Here is a 23,227-nt window from a genome sequence, read left to right as displayed (position 1 = left end):
TAAATAGTAACAGTTCAGTTCAGTAAACGTCATTGCTACAATGGTCAAGCTAATAAGCGAACTCCTCAACCTGAACTTCATATCGCACAGACCCGTCTTACCACTGGATTGCACTATTTGCAATTTAGCAGAACGGGAGAACGTCATACATTTCGTTAGAACGTGTCCAACTTTAAGGGAAGCTAGAACAAATATTCTTAGAAGTGACTTTTTATCAGACGTGCAAGTTCTAAGTATGCTGAATGAGATGGATAGATACAGAATTATGAATGAAGACTTCTGACGCTTTAAATTTGATAGTCATTTGTTTTTTTTTCTCTGTTTTTAAATTGGCCTTTTTAAAATGTTTTTTTTTTTTTATTTGTTGTTAATTTCCGTAATTTATTCTTTTAAGGTTGTTAAGCTGGCAGACGGCAAATGCCATGCTATTATGATTTTTGTATTAAAATATTTATGTAATAATTGTAAAATTAATTTTTAAATCAATCAAAAATCAATTATCTATCTTTCTATCTACTTCTTTCAGTTTGCAGTCAACTTACATTAAAACTGCTACATTTGGAAGGTAAGTTTTTGAGAGTAGGTTAATTAGATACTAGAAACTTTCATATTACCTAAAGCCGCTTATTATTATAATTTTTGCAAGTGTTTTTTTAAAGCTATAAATATCTTTTGAGTAACTTTCCTTAAAAACAAAACTCTTACTCTTCAAAAAACCAAGAGATAAATTTATATGTGATACAAAAGACAATTTGACATAAAAAATGCTGCCAAGGTATTTAATTTTACTAACAGTGGACAAAATTTCATTACCAAGTCTACAATTATAAATCACTTTAGGAGTTAAACGAAAGGGTCTAAAAATTTAACATTTAGAGAAAGTCAAATCAACCACTGAAATAATTTATCGATCCCTTTTTGAAAACGTTCACAATACCCGTGTTTTTTGGAAAATCTATCAAAAGTTGTTTTTGTTATTCCTACTATATAACAAAATCAATATCAAAATAAAAAAGTTAAAGCAGAATCTTACTTCGGATAAGTTTTGTGACATTTATACCAGTTTTGAAATGTTGGTACGATTGATATTGCTTTTGCATCTCGACGGCTGTGTTCGTTGAGTAGTTGTGCATTTGGATGCATGACCATTGCGGAAAAAAATCAATCTGTTACTGTCGATATTATTTAATTTTGTTTTGCTATGTTTCCACCAAAGGTTTATCTCAGTTTAGATTAAATAAATCTTTTTGGTGTTTCCACTGCACATGAAGATTTAAAAATGATTAAATTTGACATCACTTTCTAAAATGCGAATGGTGTTTCGATGGTTCTTATGAAGTTTAAGTGAAATATTCTGATTTGTGTTAAACAATGAATAACTGGGTTGGAATCATGTAAGGTGATTTGTGACTGTCACATTTGTGACAATCAATTGTGATCAAAAGAATTTATTGGTCTGTGTAATGTGTTCACCAAAATATTTCTTAAATTTGGTATCACTTTAGAAGAAGAACTGAAAAGTTCAGCACAATAGAAAAATCTGCTAACTAGTCCATGTGCATTTTTTGTATACAAACATGCAAATAAATAGACCATGTTGCATTATCTGTAAAACCAACTCCTCCACACTTTTCTTCACAAATTTTGACTCGAATCCGATCCCCGACCGAATCACGTTCATTGCAACTCGATTCAGGTATATAAAGAATTGGGGCGAGCTTCAAGCTCGTTTCAACACCACATGTTAATGTAGTAGTCTACGAACAAACCCCCTTATTTTTATTTGAATCTTAATTTGGAGATGTTTTCTTTAAATACAAAAATCTGGCTACTGTCAATGGGATTTCTTGGGAATTTTTTACTATACTACAAACACGGCTAATTTTCATTATTGGATACTTGATTGTATGTTTTTAAATCGACTACGAAAAATAAGACAATTTGTAGATTCTTAGATATCTGGAATGTCACTAATAAAAAGTTTAAAAAGTAAGTGACCTAGATGACTACCTTGCGAAGAAATGATAATAAATACATCGATGAAAAAAAACTGATCATTTCAAATTTTCACAACCTGTTTCCGATTCGATAAATAAGATTCTAACTAAAGGGTGATTTTTTTGAGGTTAGGATTTTCATGCATTAGTATTTGACAGATCACGCGGGATTTGAGACATGGTGTCAAAGAGAAAGATGCTCAGTATGCTTTGACATTTCATAATGAATAGACTTACTAACGAGCAACGCTTGCAAATCATTGAATTTTATTACCAAAATCAGTGTTCGGTTCGAAATGTGTTTCGCGCTTTACGTCCAATTTATGGTCTACATAATCGACCAAGTGAGCAAACAATTAATGCGATTGTGACCAAGTTTCGCACTCAGTTTACTTTATTGGACATTAAACCAACCACACGAATGCGTACAGTGCGTACAGAAGAGAATATTGCGTCTGTTTCTGAGAGTGTTGCTGAAGACCGTGAAATGTCGATTCGTCGCCGTTCGCAGCAATTGGGTTTGTGTTATTCGACCACATGGAAGATTTTACGCAAAGATCTTGGTGTAAAACCGTATAAAATACAGCTCGTGCAAGAACTGAAGCCGAACGATCTGCCACAACGTCGAATTTTCAGTGAATGGGCCCTAGAAAAGTTGGCAGAAAATCCGCTTTTTTATCGACAAATTTTGTTCAGCGATGAGCCTCATTTCTGGTTGAATGGCTACGTAAATAAGCAAAATTGCCGCATTTGGAGTGAAGAGCAACCAGAAGCCGTTCAAGAACTGCCCATGCATCCCGAAAAATGCACTGTTCGGTGTGGTTTGTACGCTGGTGGAATCATTGGACCGTATTTTTTCAAAGATGCTGTTGGACGCAACGTTACAGTGAATGGCGATCGCTATCGGTTAATGCTAACAAACTTTTTGTTGCCAAAAATGGAAGAACTGAACTTGGTTGACATGTGGTTTCAACAAGATGGCGCTACATGCGACACAGCTCGCGATTCTATGGCCATTTTGAGGGAAAACTTCGGAGAACAATTCATCTCAAGGAATGGACCGGTAAGTTGGCCACCAAGGTCATGCGATTTGACGCCTTTAGACTATTTTTTGTGGGGCTACGTCAAGTCTAAAGTCTACACAAATAAGCCAGCAACTATTCCAGCTTTGGAAGACAACATTTCCGAAGAAATTCGGGCTATTCCGGCCGAAATGCTCGAAAAAGTTACCCAAAATTGGACTTTCCGAATGGACCACCTAAGACGCAGCCGCGGTCAACATTTAAATCGAATTATCTTCAAAAAGTAAATGTCATGGACCAATCTAACGTTTCAAATAAAGAATCGATGATGCCTTTTTTTTTTAAAAGTTCTCAAGCTCTTAAAAAATCACCGTTTACAAATTGGACGAATGAAATTAATTTGAGAGATATCGAGAACCGAACATTAATTTTTACCAAATTTGCGTACGATTTTTTTAAGATTTTTTTTATGAAAAAACGGACTGTTGGATTATTAAAAAAAAAATATTAAATATCGAAAACAATATTTTCTGTGACATAAAATAAGTTTGAAGCCAATATCTTTAATTTTTGAAAAGATATTTAGGTCAAAAGTAATTTTTTGCGAAGTTTTAGTATTGTTTTTTTTTTTTAGGTTGTTGTTTTTTGTAAACGAATTGTCATTTCCGCTTTTCTCAACAAACGAAAAATACCAACCTTTCTTAATTTTTTAATTTTCTGTAAAAAAGCTGTCAATTCGATTGTTCTCAATTATTTTTTTGAATATTGAAAATAATATTTCTTATAAGTTAAAATTAGTTAAAAGATAATCGCGAATTTTTGAAAAGATATTTGAGTCTAAAATCAATTTTTGATTTTTGTTGACAGCAACATTTGAGCCGAAAATAAAATTTTACCAACTTTTCTTAATTTATTCTAAGTTTTTAATTTGTTGTAAAAAAAACTGTCTATTCGATTTTTGTTCAACACGTTATTCTTTGTTGCAAAAAATTATTTTGGAGATCAGAACATTTTTTGTTTGTAAGATTTTGGAGGTGACAAACATTTTTTTTTCAGTTTTTTTTTATTCATAAAAAAACCGTTAGTTAAGTGCAATTTTTTTTATTTGTTTGGTATCACATAACAATATATAATATAAAATCTAATTATCTCACTCGTAGAGTTATTGGTTCGTGAGATATTTAGGGTTAACCAAAATTTTCATCTATTTTTCAAATTGCTATGATAAAAAAAAACCACCCATTCAACTTTCTTGAGAGCCCTTTCTGCATCTTTCTGCCTTATTATCTGTACAACAAAATTTATTTGAAGTCGAGATTTCTTCTTGTTCTTGAGCTATGGACGACGATAAAACGTTTCGAACGTACATACATCTTTCTAAAAATCTTTTATTTCGACTCCAGGGACCTTGAAACGTCGAGAAATTTCAAAATGTTCGATTTTAAAAAAATCTGTCCGATTACAATAACTGCTTATGGGAAGTTAATTAATATTAATCAATTAATATTTTACTTTTTTAGAAAGTTAACTTTGGTTGTTGATTGACAAAACTCCCTTTTCGACATTAAAAAATGTCTAATTTATTTAAATTACTAGAAGAGATTCATTCCTCATTCTCTCTCTCTCTCTTTCACCCCCTGCTCGCTTTATTTTCTATGTCAAACAATATTCTTGCCAAATGCGTGGGAAATTATAATTTTAAATCATGATGCTTTTATTTAAATAAACAATTTATTAAATTGAAACAAAATTATAAGAACGAGTCATCAAAAGCAGCAAATACATCGCCTTCATATATTTTTTGTTTGGTATGAAAATGTACATAAACATATGTATATCTTTATGTATCTAACTAATGTGACATTGATATAAAATTATTTTTGTCAAGGTTGGTAAATTAAAGATTATACATGTTTTATATAAAAAGCCTTTCATTCATAAACAAATGTTTATTGAATCATTTTTGATTTATGTAATGTACTCGTAAGTTGTATGATTGATGGTAATGAAATGTTGACCTTTTCGATGCACAATGAACTTGACAATTATAGATAACAGTGACCTTTAGGTTTTAGACATTTGGTTTACTGGGGGAAATGCCTAAGGGTAAAGTTGAGGAAGAGTCAAATCTAATCAACGAAATGGAGTTAACCTTTTTTAAAAATTAATTAAATTAAATCCTACAAATAACGCCTCCTATCTTGAACTCGATGTCATCCAAAGTGATTAGATTGTTAGAGTTAAGAATAGAAAGAAGCTTTAGAGAAATAATTAACAAGTCTTATGAATGGTAGCTGACAGATATTCTAGTCGTTTAACTTCTCCGGAACAACCTCAAATTTTGTGTTGTATGGCATTTAAGATGTAGCGCATTTTTAAATCCACATGTGAAGTTATTGTAATCGGTCCGATTTGTCAAATTGAAAATTTTGACATTTGTCGCCGTTTGTGTACGTACGTTCGTACGTCAGTAGAGCTATCGACTTCAAATATATTTTGTTATACAGATAATAATGCAGAAAGTTGCAGAAAGGGCTCTCAAGAAAGTTGAGTGGGTGTTTTTTTTTTTATCATAGCAATTTGAAAAATAGATGAAAATTTTGGTTAACCCTAAATATCTCACGAACCAATAACTCTAGAGAGTTGAATTAGATTTTATATTAAACATTGTAATGTGATACCAAACAAATATACTTTTGGAAAAAAATCCAACTACTACTTACTTAAGGTGGCGCTACAGTCCTGTGTGAACTAGGGCCTCACCCAACAAACTTCTCCATCTAGCTCGGTCCCTAGCTAGATGTCTCCAGTTTCGCGCTCAAAGTTGGGTGAGGTCACCTTCCACTTGTGCGCGCCACCTGATCCGCGGTCTTCCTCTACTGCGCTGTCCTGTGGGTGCGGATTCGAAGACTTTCCGGGCCGGAGCATTGGTTTCCATGCGCTCTACGTGACCCAGCCATCTTAATCGTTGGACTTTTACTCTTCTGGCTAAGTCTAATTCGCTGTACAGCCCGTACAGTTCGTCGTTCCATCTTCTCCTCCACTCCCCTTCGATGCATACGGGACCGTAGATCACACGAAGAACTTTTCTCTCGAAGCGACCCAAGGTGCTTTCTTCCGCTTTTGTCATGGTCCATGCTTCTGCACCGTATAGCAGGACGGGTATGATAAGGGTCTTATATAGCAACACTTTGGTCCCTCGATAGAGGACTTTACCACTCAATTGCTTTCTTAGTCCAAAGAAACAGCGGTTAGCAAGAGTTATTCTGCGTTTGATCTCAGCGCTGGTGTTTTGTGCATTTACAGCGGAGCCTAGGTAGACGAAGTCCTTGACTACCTCAAAGTTACTTCTGTCGATGGTGACGTTTTGACCAAGACGTCGGTGTTGTATGTCCTTTCTTGACGACAGCATGTACTTTGTTTTGCCCTCATTAACCGTTAAACCCATTTTTGCCGCCTCTGTCTCAATAGTCACAAAAGCCCCATTGACATCACGCTGAGTTCTTCCGATTATGTCAATGTCATCAGCATATGCCAGTAATTGCCTCTAGTGTAGACGTGTGAGCTCTGCACTATTCTTTCAAGCACGATTTTAAAAAAATCGCATGACAGCGCATCACCTTGTCTTAAACCTTTTTTGACATCGAAAAGTTCTGTTAAGTTGTTTCCAACCTTTATGGAGCAGCGTGAATTCTCCATGGTCATCCTGCACAAACGGACGAGTTTGGCAGGGATGCCAAAACTAGACATGGCTCTATACAGCTCGTCCCTGTAGATGCTGTCATATGCGGCTTTAAAATCGATGAAAAGATGGTGGATGTCGATTTGGTGTTGTTGGGTTTTTTCCAGGATCTGCCGTAATGTGAATATTTGATCAACTGTGGACTTTCCTGGTCTAAAACCACTCTGATAAGGACCTATCAGGTTGTTGACGATGGGCTTTAGACGTTCACATATTACGGCAGAGAAGATTTTATAGGCGATGTTAAGTAGACTGATTCCTCTATAGTTGGTGCTGTTTAGAGTGTCTCCTTTTTTCAGGATCGGGCAAACAATACTGAGGTTCCATTCATCGGGCATGCTTTCTTCCGACCATATCTTACAGATAAGTTGGTGCATGCTCCTAACCAACTTATCTCCAGCTGCTTTAAATAGCTCGGCATTCAAGCCATCCGCTCCAGCGGCTTTATTAGACTTCAACTTAGATATGTCAATCTTTACTTCGTCTAATTTGGGAGAACGGGATTGTTGGCTTTCGTCGTCTATGTTGTTCTACAGTCTGCAGAAGTGGTCCTTCCATATCCTCAGCATTGACTGCAGTTCCACTATGATGTTTTCACTTTCGTCTTTGCAGCCTTCGGTTCTAGGTTTATGTACCTGTTCATAAAACTTTCGAACCTCATTCCTGCTTTTATACCTCTCACCATCTTCGACCGCACGCTTCTCATGCCCTCTTTTTTTCCTTCTGAGAAGTCGGCGTTTCTCTTGCCTCTTCTGCTCATAGAGCTCATGAGCAGCTCTCGTCCTTTTATCCTTTTATGCAGCGCCGCTTTGCGTGCCTGTTGTTTGGCTGCATTTGCCTGCCGACATTCCTCATCAAACCAGGGGTTCCTTGTTGGTGGCTGTTTGAAACCTTGCACATCAGAGGCGGCTTCTCTGATTGCATCTTGGTAATGTTGCCACTGGTTTTCGATACATTGTGTTGGCGGCAGAGAACTTCGAGAGAGGTTACTTGTAACTCGGTCGGAAAAGGATTTGGCGATCTCTGGCGATTGTAGCCGTTCGACGTTGTATCTTCTCCCAGCACCTCCCTGTCTTGCCTTGGGTCTGGAAATCCGAAGTGCTACCTTGGCTACAACGAAGTAGTGGTCCGAGTCGATGTTAGCTCCTCGGAAAGTTCGTACATCCATGATGCTGGAAGCGTGTCTGGCGTCGATCGCAATATGGTCAATCTGGTTGACGGTAGATTGATCTGGAGAAGTCCAAGTTCCTTTGTGGATGTTGAGGTGTGGAAAACGCGTACTGGCTACCATTACGTTTCGCCCCGCAGCAAAATCTATGAGCCTGAATCCATTGTCGGAAGTGTTGTCGTGCAGGCTGTTCTTCCCAATTATTCCACCAAAGATGTCTTCCCTTCCTAGCTTGGCATTAAAATCGCCCAGGACTATTTTAATATCGTAGCTAGGGCACTGCTCATATGTTTTGTCTAAGAGCTCGAAGAACATACCTTTGGTGTTGTCGTCTTTCTCTTCTGTGGGGGCGTGCGCGCATATCAGGCTAATGTTGCCGAATTTAGCCTTGATGCGTATGGTCATGAGGCGCTCATTGATGCACCTATAGCTCAAGACTTCTTGCCTAAGTCTGGCTCTGATGACGAATAGCAGTCACCATGGTAGATATCGCAGTTTTTCATCCTCTTTTTGCCCGGCCCATCCCATCGTATTTCCTGGATGGCGGTGATATCTGCTTTATATCGTTCTAGGGCCTCCGCTAATTCTTCGGCCGCATGTGGTCTGTTAAGGGACCTAACATTCCACGTGCATATCCGAAGTTCGTTGTCCTTTATTCGTTTGCGTTGGTTGTCAACAGTAAATCCGTCCGTATCCGAGGCTTGTTGGTGCTTCGCAACTATGAGGCTTTTACGTGGCCAGGAAGTCACCCCGACGGCACAACCCCAAAGCTGGAGGGGCAGATCATAAGTATAACTCCAAGGATGGGGAGCCGGTAAAACCGTTCCTTATAGGCCTGGGCTCCGAAGAAGTCGAAGAAGCCCTATAAGGTGTTCACTAAGTAGTTCAACCTTACTGGAACTGTAGACGCCACCGTTGATTCCATCTCGGGAATTCCTCCGCTGCCGTCTGGATAAGGAGAGGTGCCTTAGTGGAAACACCTCTCCCCACCTCTCTCGTGGGGAAAAGAAAAAAAATTGTCACCTCGAAAATTTTAAAAAATTGAAATTGATTTTATTCATCCAATTTGTAAAAATTTAAGAAATGCTACTAAAATTGGTAAAAATTTGTTTTCGACTAAAAACCTATTTAACAAAAATAGAAACTATTTCTTTAAATGAAAAATATTGTTGATAATTTGAAAATTTTTAAGAATAATACAACTGACAACTTTTTTAACTCAACAAGAAAACTTACAATCCATTTAAGCTAGACAAATTGACAGACGGAATATGGGAAGATATCAGAGTGGGTCGCATCCCAGCCTCTTTTTTCAAACGATTTAAACTAAATTGTTCAATAAGTCTGCTTCAAAGAGAAGATATTTAAATCCCAACGCATTTTGCTATATATGTGGTGTTTATCTATTCTGAGTTTTTAACATAGAACTAAAGAACTCTATCACGTCTTGGATAAACATCAGCGTTTGAAAATGCGCTTAAACTTTTTAAAAAGAAAACCGTCTTAACTCGAAAAACAAAGAAAGTCGTAGCTTCCTTTCGAACCTTTTTTTCATCAGAAGTGGAGTTTCCATAGACAATACAAGTTTCACATAAATCTTTCTTTGGCGTGAAAAACGAGATGTTGAAGGTTGCCTTAAATAATTTATAAAATATGGCCTCATCGCCAGTGTGAACGACTCTCGTCAACAAACATTCAATATGAATTGGCCCTAGTTTAATGGCTTTCAATGACTGTCTTATTTCTTTTGGCATGAACAGGTCTGTTTGTCAGATCGTTGATGTCTAAAGTGTTCTTGAAAAAAACTTTACAGACTCGAACTTTTTCAAACTCAGATAAAGGAAAATAGTTGGCATTGTTGTTGCTTCTTGGAGATCTTGTTCCTCCTTCACGAGAATATCTATACCTTGAAGCCGTGACTGTCATACAGTTTTATATAAATTATCTTTGCCTTTCTAAAAAAATTATTGGGTGGTGCAACAGTCCGTTCAGAACTGGGGCCTAGTGACTTACAACTCTTAACCATTCCTGTGTGCGAGTACTGTTGTCAGGGATGGAAGTTTTAAGCCGATTCTAAACGGCTAATTTGAGAAAGCACTTTTCATGACAAGAATTACTCTTGGAGAATTTGTCAATTCCTCCATAAACGGGAATCGAACCCAAGACCTCTGGCATGACAGACCAACGCAACCATCATGCCACGGGTACTACTTTGCCTTCCTATTCTGCCAATAATCTGTAAAAATTTGCTTAAAATTCTCTTTTCGCTTTCACATTTTTATAGTTTTGGAGCCAGTTTGTTATATTTCTCCGAGATTTGTCTTTTTCTTTAAAACATTTCTTCCAGTTTTCTTCTTCTGATGCCTTTTTTGAGGGGGCTTATTAAAATTCAAACATCTGGCTGAGTAGATGGAGATGCGATTTGTGGGCTAAAATAGTATTACGTTCATAGCGTACGTCTGTCTAGTTGACAAATCACAACAAAAACATAGCTGAATAATATATTTAAAAACTTTAATTTATAATTATACTTCTATTGAGAAGAAGAAGCCTGCAGAATTGATATAATTTGTTAACTTCCATATTGTTAAGCAAGAGTATAACTTGATTTTGAGTCAGTATTTCGCTACCAAAAGTATTCCTTCTTATTTCTTTAAGAACTGAACATCTTCCATCAAAGTGTAAAACATTCTTCCTTTCCTTTAAATTGCACACCGCCTTATTGAAAGGCGAATTCGGTGAACATTTTATTTCACGTTCGGGAATGGTCAATTGGCCGCCTAGATCGTGCGATTTAACGCCCTTAGACTATTTTGTGTAGAGCTATGTTAAAGCTCATGTCTATACAGATAAGCCCGCTTCAATTGACGTATTGGAAGACAACATTGAAGCATTTATAGATATAGATACCGGCCGAAATGATGGAAAGAGTATGTCGAAATTGGATTAAGCGGAAGGGCCATTTATTATCTTCAAATATTATATTATATTGACCATGCTATGTTTGTTTTTTTTTTTCTTGGAAAACTTTCCTATAGCTTTAAAAAATCCCCCTTTATATCAAACAATTTCCTAGTTTGAGTGCACAGATAAAGATTTCGATCAAAAATGATAATTTCGTGCAATAAAATTTTGTTAACATAGGTAGTGAATAACTTTTTTGAAAATCGTAAGTCCTTCTTATCCTTATCAATACTATAGTCAAAGTTTAGTACCTAAACAGCCATTTGGACAGATTTCCCGGAAATGTTGGTTCAAACAATGAGGAACAATGAGAAAGGTTCCATATGGACTTAAAAAGACAGGTATCAAGGTCGACGGTATGAACATATGATGACAAAGCATATTTTCTAATCCGGAATCTCTCTCCAATTTCAACTTAAAGTTTCTTTTTATTCTGACGTTTCTTGAGCTTGTAAGATGGTCTGTGATCTAGTGAATTCTTTTTAAATCATAAGTTATTTTGATACTGACAACAGTTTTCCGCTAAAAAGGAAATGAATCTCTGTGCTCAAGGTAAAAAAAGGCTTAAATATGTTACTGGAGCACCAGCCCAGATATGAGAGTTATATTCAAGTTAAGAGTGCTATGGTCAGCGAAACAATGTATTGGATTAGAAGGAGCAGACAGGATATCATTTATAAAAATGAGAAAAAGGGTAGGGGACAAAACGGAGCCCTGGGCACACCAGCACTATAACTTGCATTGAACTGTTCGAAATAAAATTTCTAATCCAAAGAAAAAAGAGATTCGTCGATACCGAAAGCTTGCATTTTTGATAAGAGAGCAATATGGCAGACTCTATCAAATGCCTTTGAAATATCAAGTGCAATAATCTTACTTTATCCAAAACGATGTAAAGATTTGTTCAACTATTCGGTAAGATGAACCATAAGATCACCAGTGAACCTATTGTCACGAAAGCGGTATTGCCGGTCATTAAGAAGCTTCCGTTCCTCAAGATATTTCTTAAGCTTATAATTAATCAGCGTTTCCATGAGCTTGAAAAGAAGGGGCGTAAGTGCAATCGGTCAGTTAATAAGGGGTTAGGAATATTCGCCAGCGTTGAAGAACACCTCGTCAGAACAATATCGGGGATACCATCCGGATCAGCGGATTTATGTATGTTAAGATCTTTTAGGGCTCTCGCCACAGGATGAGTGCGAAAAAATAGACCCCATAGAATAACGCGTTCGATGACAGGCTAGCAAAGAGATTAGCTTTCTTTAAAGAGCTAACAAATAGAGTGTCATTGACAAAGAGCGTAAGAACCGACGAAGAGGAAGAATTCCTCATGGGGACATTGCAGTATTTTTTGCAGGCCTTCCTGGCTTCCTTCAACTTATTCCAGTTTTTCTCAGTTGGATTGTCTTTAAAACAACGGAAACTTACCTTCTTAACTCTAATAACCTCTTTACAGCTCGCATCGAACCATTCGTTTTGCTTAGGTCTGATGCTTTTAACACCATTCAGGAAAAAAGTTGTCATTCCCAGGAGAATCAGACTTGTGATCATATCAACGCAGCGCTGGCGTCAACGTCGAGTAATCATATTGATCAGTTAAAGATCCTGGCTTTCTGGTGTTGCCAAACGGTTCTCCTAGAAGCTCTTTAACAAGGTAACAGCAAGCAATATATAGAGAACGCTTTTATTTGATTTGACATGTTATCTAAAACAAAACCTTTTTAGAAACTCAAAACTGTACAGTTAACTTGTATCGTGTTTTACTAAAACGGATCTGCGTAAAATATCAATTTGCGCAGTTGTTTGGTGTGGTGAATGGCCGGGCTTACTATCAATTTATTGCATAGGTTCAAAACCGTGTTGCGGCAAGAATTGGGCCAGTAGAATTGGTGCCTCGTTCGTCTAAAATAACTGCCGTTTCGTCCAAGTCATCGAAAATTGGCTACAAGGAATTTACCACTGTATCGAGTTCCATTGATAAATATTTTGATTGTAAATCAAATGATTTGCGTTTTACTTAAAAAATATACTGTCAAGTCCTTACTAGAAACCTCGATAGACCTGCATTTTATCATCGTCAATAACCCATTAGGTTATCCTTCGAACATCAAATCTTCTATAAATCCAGATAAGTTATTTTTGTTCGTACCTTTGTTTACTTGTCAAATAAGCTCTGCCATATTTAAAAACCATTTCGTATAGACTTTGTTCTATGATTAAACGTGGCGAACAAGTCATTCAAATGTTATAAGTTTCGAAATAATAATTTTTTGTTTTCTATGTTTTTTTTTTATTTGCAAAAGTAGCTAAATAAACCGTCAACAGTTTTTTGTTTAGAAAAAAAACAACAGTCTTAATACTTAAGTTAAACCTGTCCTACCTACCAAGTTTAAAATTCTTAAGGACTATATTTAAAAATCATTTCAACAATCATCACTTACCATTAGCTTTGCTTGGATCCTTTTTAATTGGTGTTACTTTCTTCAACACTTTATCCTTGAACTCAGGCTTGGCATCTGAAGGTGGCTCCTTAATCACTTCATCGACTTTTTGAACTTTCTTCAATACAGGTCGAATTTTATCAAAATCATCAATACTTTTGTTAAATGATTTTTGCTTATTCACCACAACATGCCGCAACTTAGGACGCTCCAATTTAAAACGTCTCCTCTTTTCGCGGTCCTCTTCAGTTTCGCCTTCTTCTGCATCATCATCGTCATCTTCGTCGCGTTTTTTCTGCTGCGTACAACTAAGGGATTTGTCACGTTTCACAACAATAGGACGCATCTTTGGTTTTTCCGCTTGGAATTTACGTTCTAATTCGGTTGCGGCTTCCTTGGGTGGTGAAGAGTCTTCTTCCTCTTCCGATTCCGATTCAGTTTCCGTTTCATCGTCGTCATCATCATCAGAGTCTTCTTCCTCCTCCTCTTCGCTCTCCGAAGGGGTTGGTGGTTTTTTTGGCTTGGGTTTTATCAAGGGCTCCTGTATTGGCTTGCGTTTTTCTGTGATGATGGGCACTTTAATCTCACGAGATTGTAGTTTGGCCTCTCTGCGAGCTGGTGCAGCATCAGTTAATGGTTTCACCATTACCGGGGGTACTTTAGTTGGTACTTTTGTTGCTACTGGTTTGGTGTTGCTGCTAGCTGATGATGGTGATGCAACTTTGGCCAATGGCGTTTCTCCATTCTTCTTGACTGCATTGTTGGCAGGTTCGGCTACGGCTGCTGGTGCTGCTGCTGTTGCTGTTGTGGTGGTCTTCTTAGCCCATGGAGGTGTTGTTTTTATGGTTGTTTTTGGTTTGGCATCAGCAACATCTGCCTTAACCCATGGCGGACGAAATGTTGTCCTTCCACCACCTCCTGGACCAGCCGAGGACGATGATGCTGCTGCCGACTTGTCACTTTTGGGAGCTGTTGTTGCTGCTGTGGTTGTTTTCAAGCTTCCAATAGGCATTTTGAAGAAGAATTTTTGTCTTTTTTTTTGTTTACTTAAGACTTTTCAATTTTGACAAGTGCCTATATAGAAATTGTTTTCTACGGTCTTCTTCTTTTATCCTCCTCCTCCTATGAAGAGTGGTGGACCTTTAACACGTAGTCTGCTGAATTTAACAAGATTTTTGTCTCTCCTATCCGAAAAACATGTTTGTTTCTTAAACAATTAGAAAACAAAAAAACAAAAATTGGTGCACTCGCTTTTCGTTTTTCTTTTTTTATATTTTCACACACTTTTTGCTGCTATTCTTAGCACAATGAACGAATAAACTAAATTCAAAAACAAAAAATAAAAGATTCAAAAAATTATTTTAAAATTTTCTCTCCGAAACATCCACAGACAGAACAGCTGTGTTTTGAATAAAAGCTAAAAAGATATTAAATTTGTATTTCTCCTTCTTCCCGATTTCTTTCTTTCGTTTTTAAATTTTAATTGATTCGAAAATGAGTTGGATTTTTATTTAAATTTTGTTTTTTTTTTTTTGTATCTTTAATAACGAAAATATTTTTCTATCACGAAAACTGAAGGTGTGTTGTAAAATGACTAAGTCACTATAATTATGGCATCTTTCAGATATGTTTATTATTAATTTTGTCTCCAAAAACGATTTAAGTATTTAATTATAAATTTCGATTATTTAAAGAAGAGAAAAATCAAAGATTTGCAAATATATAAAAAAAGAATCAATTTATTAAAATTAAAATTAATCAAAATTTATTTTTGAAAGTTTTGAAATAAATATTTTATAATCATAGAAAATTTGTTCTCTTTTGACCGGCGCGGCCCGTAGTCGCGGCGGCGGTGGCGGTAGGCAATGTTGGCAATGCGGTGGGGTTAGCCGGGAGGCGTGCGGCATGCGGCATATAGCGTTAAAATAAATAAATAGTATATTTTGGTGGTTATGTGTGTGTGGGCGTAGACTGATGAGACGTGTGTATTTTTGTGTGTGTTTCTTTTTTTCTTTCATTTTCATTTGTTTATTGTTTCAAATGATTATTTTTAAATTGTTATAAGAGAAAATTATTAATCTAAAAGAGCCTTGAACATTTTTGCAAATATATTGAAGAATTTTTGTTTTGAATTTTCATGAATAAAATCTTAGTAATTCTACGTTTTCATTTTCAAAGTCGGCAAGAATATTAAAATGCATTTTAAATATCAGTTTTTACTCCGTTTTTGAAATTCATCAGTAAATAATGAACAGTTTTTGGCGTGACAAAATGATAAACATAAAATATTTCATATTAGACGTTTCATTATTTATTGTGGTAACTTCATTTTAATTCAAGCACTCAGATTAAACCTTAAAACAATTTTCTTAAATCCGGCATAGAAATGGAAGAATTCAATAGTAAAGTCCAGAAATGGAAGAATTCAATAGTAAAGTCCAGAAATGTAAGAATTCAATAGTAAAGTCGACAGTGTTGGTGGAGGCATTTGCTTTGAAGGACTAAATGTATGTCTTTAATTTTGTGCCAGGCAGAACTTAAAGAAGGCTTCTTTTGGCTCAGAAGAAAAGTGATGTAGACTACCATGCTTTTTGACTTGGTTCCCATGCAAACTATTTTTGCAGAAGTTGCATGGATAAAGAAAACAGGAGACAGTGTCTCCGAAGGATTTATTTTAATTATCCTAGTGGTGTAAGAAATTTCGACATCTATTGCATCAAACGCTTCAGAGTTAGCTCTAATTGATTCAACGAGTAAAATAGATCTTAAGATGTATGTGGTATCGTGGCAGCAACCATAACCCAAGTAAACCTAACCCTAACTTTAGTTAATGAATGTTTTTCGTCAGATAAAGCTATTAATTTTTTTCCGATCCTCTGAAAGCTATCTGCGTATTTTTTGACAACTAAAAAATTGATTCTAAGGTGCCACTTATAGCTATTATTGGTTTTTATTATTGAAAATTTGCTTGCAACATTTCAAATAGATAAGAAAAATCAACCTTGCTACATTTGATATTAAAATCAATCTAATGAATTGCAGAAATGTTTTACTAAAAAAAGTTCTTTGTCTAACCCAGAACATCAATTTTAATTTGTCAAAAGTGAAATTGTTTTCAACAAACAAAATAATTCCACTGAAAACGTTCGATTTGCTCTGTGTTTCCATCTGTCAGTTTTAGTTTCAGTAATCACCTCTAACCTCAAATGCTTGAAGTTTTCTTCAAAAATAATGATAATTTTTTTAAGTAGGCGTCTTGAAGCTCGTATACCACGAAGCCGGAAATAGTGGTGGACAAATTTGAGTTGTTTCGACATGTAAGTTATGTAAAGAGTCGTAATCGATTGTGTCACTTTAGGGCAACTGTGAATACTGGTTTTGTAGCCCGTAGAGTAGAAAACTCAGGTTTGTTGATTCCTTGTCGATTGAATTCGAGCATAAGGCTTTTAAAGTTTATTTAATTTGAGAACTCAAGCCAGCTAATCGCTTTTACTTATACTTTTAAGTAAATAGGAAATTTGTTGGCGCAACAGTCTGTTGAGAAATAGGGCTTAGTGAATTACTACTCTCAACCATTCCTGTATTCGAGTATTGTTGTCAGGTATGTAGGGGACCTACAGTTTAATGACGAATCTAAACTGCTAAATTGAGAAAGCGATGATTTGTCAATTCCTCGCAAGGGGTAATACTCATGAAAACAACTTTAGATGGCAAGGACAGGCATTGAACCAAGAACTCTAGTATGACAGTGAAACGCACGCATAATTTTACGAATCACATAAATAAAATTACCACACACGTTGGAATTGGAAGTTGAAAATCTTATACAATTTTGCATTACGAACGGACTTCGTAATAGGGTTTTTCGGAATTCGTTAGTTTCTGATTACGACGGAATCGAAAGGGATTGATATGTACGACGGAGTTTTCTTTAAAGAAGATGGCTTAGCACCACGCGCAACACAAGCAATGAAACAATCTCAATGTTATCAGAAATGTTTCCTGACTTATATGTGATCACCATTGGACACCGAGTTCTTGTGATTTAACAATTTTGGTTCAAGATGAGATCTACAACAGTGTTACACAATCGATTTACGATTTTAACGATCGAGGACATACAACTGCAAATATGCGCTTTTGCCATGAAATTTATATGTGTGCTGCAACCGTGATTGTGGCTTCTTTTTGGGTATTGTTAAATTTCACTAATAATTTCATACCATCCTCTTCTAAATTTAATAAACGTCCATTGCTTCTTTAAAAAAAATACTGCCTTTTTTTAAACATCAAAATGAAACCTCTTATTGACAATTGTTTAAAAGTCTTGTAATTACAATAGATCAGAAATGTTTTGTTCAACTCAGTCTATTAATTTGTATTTTAAACTTCATATCTTCAAACAAAAGGATCATTGTAAATGTCTATATTTTTAAATTAAGCCTATTTTAAGGCTTTTCAGAGTGCTTTAAAATAATTTAATAATCGAGCCATTTTTAGTTTTTTTTTATTAACAGAGCATTTTACACCGAAACTGAAAAGCTTTCTCGACGTGAAAATAATTATGTGATAGTTTTGCGGTGTTATATTATTTTATCGAAAATTAATTCTAAAATGTTTCTATCACATCAAATTTTAAAACTATGCCCCACTAAAAATGTTTAAAACAATGAAAAGCAAGGTTTTTAAGACTATTTTAAAATTTTAAATACGCTTTAAGTGAATACGCTCACAATTATTTTGAAATACTTTTTACTTTTTTTCCTAAATATTGATTAGTATTGTGACATCTGTTGGTGCTAACTACTCCTTAGATTAGGATAAAGTGACTTAGGCCAAAAAAGGCCCATTCTGTTACCACATGAATCTAAAGAATTAATTCTTAATAGTCGAACCATTTTGATCTTTTTATAAAGCGAAGAAGTTATTTGATACCCTTTTCAGATAGTCCACTGGTATTATCAAAAGAGTAGTCTCCCAGATGAAGCTTGCGTCTTAGTGAAAGAGCAGGGCAAGTGCAGAGAAGGTGAGAGATTGTTTTCTCTTCTTCCTCGTCCATACAGCTCCTGCAGAAGTCATTTGAGGGTACACCCAGTCGTATTGTGTGTCTGCCTATAAGACAGTGTCCAGTAAGGACACCTATTAGGGAACTAATATGAAGTCTGCTTTGAGATAACAAGTCTTTAGAGCGCTTTAGGTCCAGTGAAGGTCATATGAGTTTTTTGGCTGCTCATGTTGGTAAATTGTACCCACATAGAGTTTGTTATCGCAATAGCTGTTTCTTTTAGCAGAAGTATCTATCTATCTATCTTCTCCCTTTCAGGTGAAAAAGGTATGACGGTTACGTTTTTAGCGAGTTCATCGGCTCTAAAAGTTCCTGTGATGTCTCTGTGGCCCGGCACCCAATAAAGGTGAATGTTAAAAGCTTTTCTGATTACACACCACTACCAAATCCCTCATTTGTCTTGGATCCATCTGTATAAAAATGAATACTTTTGTTATCCAGGAGTTTTTTGTCCCATTTCCCCATTCCCATTCATCTGTGGATCGAATGGATACCTGGAAGTTTTATTTTTCAAATTGGGGTTTAGGAATAGTGTAGTTTGTGTACTTTGGTATAAAATCAAAGAGGTTCAAATTGATTGAGTGCCCCACATTGCTGTTGGTCCATTGAGTTGAGGGCGTTGAGTCATATAGCTGTACTCGCTGCCAATTTTTTGCTGAAGATGTCAAGGAATGTCAGATGGAGGAAATTGTCTAACGCTGCTGAGGGTGTGATTCTTGATGCCTGGCTTATGCAGGGACATGCAGTGCGTTGGACTCTGCTGATGGGTTTTGTCGTAGTATGTGACTTTCTCCAGTGCAGTCCACCATACTGCAACCCCGTACATAAGTATTGGTCGGATGACCATAGGTTATGAGAGGCCAATAGGTTATGCGAGGTTGAAACCAGATTTGCTTCCTATGGCTTTCTTGCAAAGGAAAAGAGCAACTGTAGCTTTTTTAACTCTTTCCTGTACATTAGATTTCCAACTTAATTTCTTGTCCAATATCAGACCAAGATATTTGGCTTCATTGGTAAAAATTAGTGGTACACCTTTTATTGAAGGAGGTACAAGTACTGGGATCTTGTATTTCCGTGTAAAAAGGACGAGGTCTGTTTTTTGGGGATTAATACTAAGTCCGCAGTGATCAGCCCATCTAGAGAGCATATTGAGTGCGTTTTGAAAGAGCCAACATCTCAACATCATCGGCATACGCAACCACTATGTAGCCTTCCCTCTCAAGGGATATTAGTAGTTCGTTAACCACTATATTCCACAGGAGAGGGGACAGAACACCACCTTGCGCAGTGCCTCTACCAACAGACCTTTTCGTACAAAAATCCCCCATTACAGAGTTGATGATCCTGCTTTTTAGCATTAGATTAATCAACTCACAAAGTGAGTGTTCGACGTTTAGGGTCGTCATAGCAGAAGTGACAGCGGATGTGTCAACGTTGTTGAAAGCGCCCTCAGTATCCAGGAAGGCCACCATGGTGTATTACTTTTGCTCTAGGGAGTATTCGATAAATCTTACCAGAGTGTGCAAGGCTGTTTCTACCGATTTCCCTTTGCAGTAAGCATGCTGAGACATCGATAGTCTCTTATGAATGCTATTACGTACATGGATATCAATCATTCATTTTAGAGTTTTGAGAATTAATGAGGATAGGCTAATAGGTCTTAGATCTTTAGGGTTGATATGCGAGCATTTGACCGCCTTGGGAATGAAAACTACCTTTACATCTCTCCATCGCTGAGGTATATAGACCAGATTTGTACAACTTTTGAAGATCATCTCAATGATGGGCAAAGCTATATCAATGGTAAGTTGTAGCTCAACTGGTACGATACTCCCTAAGTCGTTAAGAAAATATCAATATCAACCACTAGTTTTTCTTTCGACACTTGCAAAGCCTTTTACTACAAAAAATTAAACATTTTTTAAGGCAAATCAATAGGGACAAGAATAAATATTGTTGGTGGATTGGAATAAAATAAGTTTCCAACTTGAATAAATGAATCCTGCAGGGTTTTTATAAAGATTGACGATGTTTCACTCTACCCTAACTAAATTCAAAAAATTAAGAATTCTTTGTTTTCAAACTGATAACCACTGTATTTAACTGTGGCTACAAATCGTCCCAAGTATATTTAATTATGTTTGATCAGTCGGGCTGAATCTACGAAAGCCTTAGTTAACGGCTATTCGGAATTCGGAAAAGCTCTAACCAGCATATCTTTCAATAAAGAGCAAAAAGACATCGTGGGGAATGAAGTAACGCACCTTTTACGGAAGATGAGTGGTTTCGAAACTGCTTTGTTTGCAACATTTTGGAACGATATCTTAGAGCGATTGCACGCTAAAAACAAGATGTTTGTAAGAACCGAAAAAGATTTTTGAATCGGCAATGCGTGCACTTGAATCATTGAAATCATTCCTGGAATCCAAACGAAATGATTGTGATAAATACGAGGTTGAATCTGCTCGACTACGGGAAAGCACAAGACGTCCATCTGTCACCCAAGAAAAAATACAAAGTATCCGCCTTCATCCCAGTGATTGACCAGCTATCCGTTTCTCTTACTAAAAGATTGCGTGCCTATGAAGCTGTAAGTTCGAGATTTGGATTTCTGGATCACATCGAGAAGATGGATGCTGAAAATTTGCACGCTGCAGCAGAAGTATTGGTGAAAGTGTATCCGCATGATTTAGGGCCTAGTCTTTGTAATAAGTTGGTTTAATTTGTGTCTTTGATTGACTTATGAGTCAATCAAAGACACAAATTAAACCAACAAAAAAAAAATATAAAAGACTATATAAAAGCTCAATCGCCGGAACTATTTTACTACCAAATTCTCGAAAACTAAAATTTCAGAGCTACATTCCCAAACCTCGAAATCGCATTGAGAATGTATTTGGTTTTGACAAATTGCACTGGAGAACGCTCATTTTCAAAAATGTAAATTATAAACAATAGGCTTCGAACCACGAAGGGACAAAACCGTCTGTCGAAGCTTTCTCTCCTGGGCATTGAAAGCGATTTACTCCGAGAACTGGATTTCAAAGAAATCATCAACGATTTTCCGGCGAAAAAACCTCCGTTTATTAATTTATATGTGTTTGTTCAACACAAAAGGAGAATAAATTATTTATTAAAAAATGGTTTACTTTATTTTGAAAAAGAATTGGGGCCGAGGGGGCCTTCGCTTCTTTATCGCCCCGAGGCCTCTGGACCTCTAAATACGGCCCTGTTTATCGGTAAGAATCTTTATTTCTAACTTCAGAATGAAAGCCATTAAGATTTTGACCAATTTTATGAGCTACTGCACGTCCGATTAGGTCTTGGTGTCTAAATAAGTAGATTTTGACTTTTGAAATATTGCTAAAGGATGTAGATGTACCCATTGATCAGTTTAAGCACCAAAATTGTTGATTTGAACTATGCAGTACTTAAAGACGCTCATAAGCAACAATTAAATTGTCGTCAAAACTTCTTCACGTATAAAATACTTTACAAGTAGGCGAAAGCAAGACTCACAGTTTATTTCGATATTTTTTGAATTTAATAAGGAATTAGAGCGCATCAACATGTGTCACAAGAACCCTTAATATTTGGGACAAAAATGTTTGTGCGAAATCACTTGAAACGGAGTGTATCTTTTAACAATAAATTGTATTATGATTTTTAAAAGTAAAAATCTTTTTCTTTTAGATACAATTTAAAGCGTTTTAGTATCTTAATTAGTTTCTGAAAATTCTTCTTAGTTATTTATAAGTCTTTATTTGACTTTAAATGAAATTTTGAGGTAACCTTGAATTTAAAGCTTTCATAGTTTTGAGAAATGATTTTTAGATTTAATTTAAGTCCTGATTTCCAATCCGAGCTTTAATTTTAAGAATTTGTTCAAGTTTTAAAAATACCTGTTTTCAACATGTATTGTTACATTTTTGAGTATATTTCAAAAACAAGATAAAATACAACTCTAAAGATAACAGATTTGTTAGAAGAATAAAACTTTTTCTGTTGAAAACCGTATTAGCATAAATGATTTAAAATCTCTTTCAGATTTTTGTATGACAGGTGCAAGCTAACAACTTATGAGGATTTTTCTGATGTTATATGAAATGAATATTGAAGAAATGGATTACAGATTTAAAAACATCACGGATTTAATTGATTATTTAAAAAGCTTCTTCATTTATTTAGATAACCTCAAAAAGACTTATATTCGTATGTTTTTTTCAAATTTTAAAAAGTAATATTTCGAAAAACTGACGTGAAATATTAATTTTGAAGTCGTATTTAAATTAAGGCCATCAACAACCATTGAAAAAATGCAACCTAATTGCTAGTAAAAAAACCTGGTCGACCAGTGTTACCAAGCAAATATGCAAATGCAAAACTCCAAGTCAAAACATCCCAAAATGTAAAACAACCAAACCTTCACTTGATTTTCTTGCTTATCGTTTCTTTTTTACACTCAATATTTGAAAACGATATCGGAAAATTAGCATTTTCATCGTATTGCTAAGGAACATTCATTATAATGTACAAAAGTGTTCATAATATTGTATGACTCGATTTTATTTTAGAATTCTTGAATTATTGAAGAAATAAAATCAATTTAATTCGCAATGGGGCCTGAAGGATTTTTATGATCTTGTTTTTCTTCTCGTTTTTGTTTTTTTGACACGAAATTGTATTTTTGATGTGCGAATGTGAAGGCTTATTTTTCCCAAAGTCATAACTCAAAACATGAGTTCATAAATTTAAGCAAAGAAAAAAGAAAACGGCACACACATTTTTAGTTCCAGAAACAAGAAAATATTCGTTTTTGAGAAAATTT

General features: G+C 35.7%; 2 protein-coding genes across 3 annotated transcripts in view; one reads left to right on the top strand and one right to left on the bottom strand.

The window, feature by feature from the left end:
* LOC129941150 (glutamic acid-rich protein) overlaps nucleotides 1-14,951 on the bottom strand; it is a 68,484-nt gene extending 53,533 nt beyond the window's left edge. For both annotated transcript variants that reach the window (XM_056049710.1, XM_056049711.1), the window contains exon 1: nucleotides 13,335-14,951. In XM_056049710.1, coding sequence (XP_055905685.1) covers nucleotides 13,335-14,346 — 1,012 coding nt within the window. In that variant the 5' untranslated portion in view covers nucleotides 14,347-14,951. The remainder of the gene's footprint in view (nucleotides 1-13,334) is intronic.
* LOC129941151 (trichoplein keratin filament-binding protein) overlaps nucleotides 520-23,227 on the top strand; it is a 403,230-nt gene continuing 380,522 nt past the window's right edge. The window contains exon 1 of the mRNA XM_056049712.1: nucleotides 520-565. The gene's annotated coding sequence lies outside the window, so the exon portion shown is untranslated. The remainder of the gene's footprint in view (nucleotides 566-23,227) is intronic.

The sequence above is a fragment of the Eupeodes corollae genome, chromosome 1 (genome assembly GCF_945859685.1).
Source record: "Eupeodes corollae chromosome 1, idEupCoro1.1, whole genome shotgun sequence".
In the NCBI taxonomy this organism is placed as follows: Eukaryota; Metazoa; Arthropoda; class Insecta; order Diptera; family Syrphidae; genus Eupeodes; species Eupeodes corollae.
The sequence above is the reverse complement of the archived record's forward strand: the minus strand, read 5'-3'. Positions and strand labels throughout refer to the sequence as shown.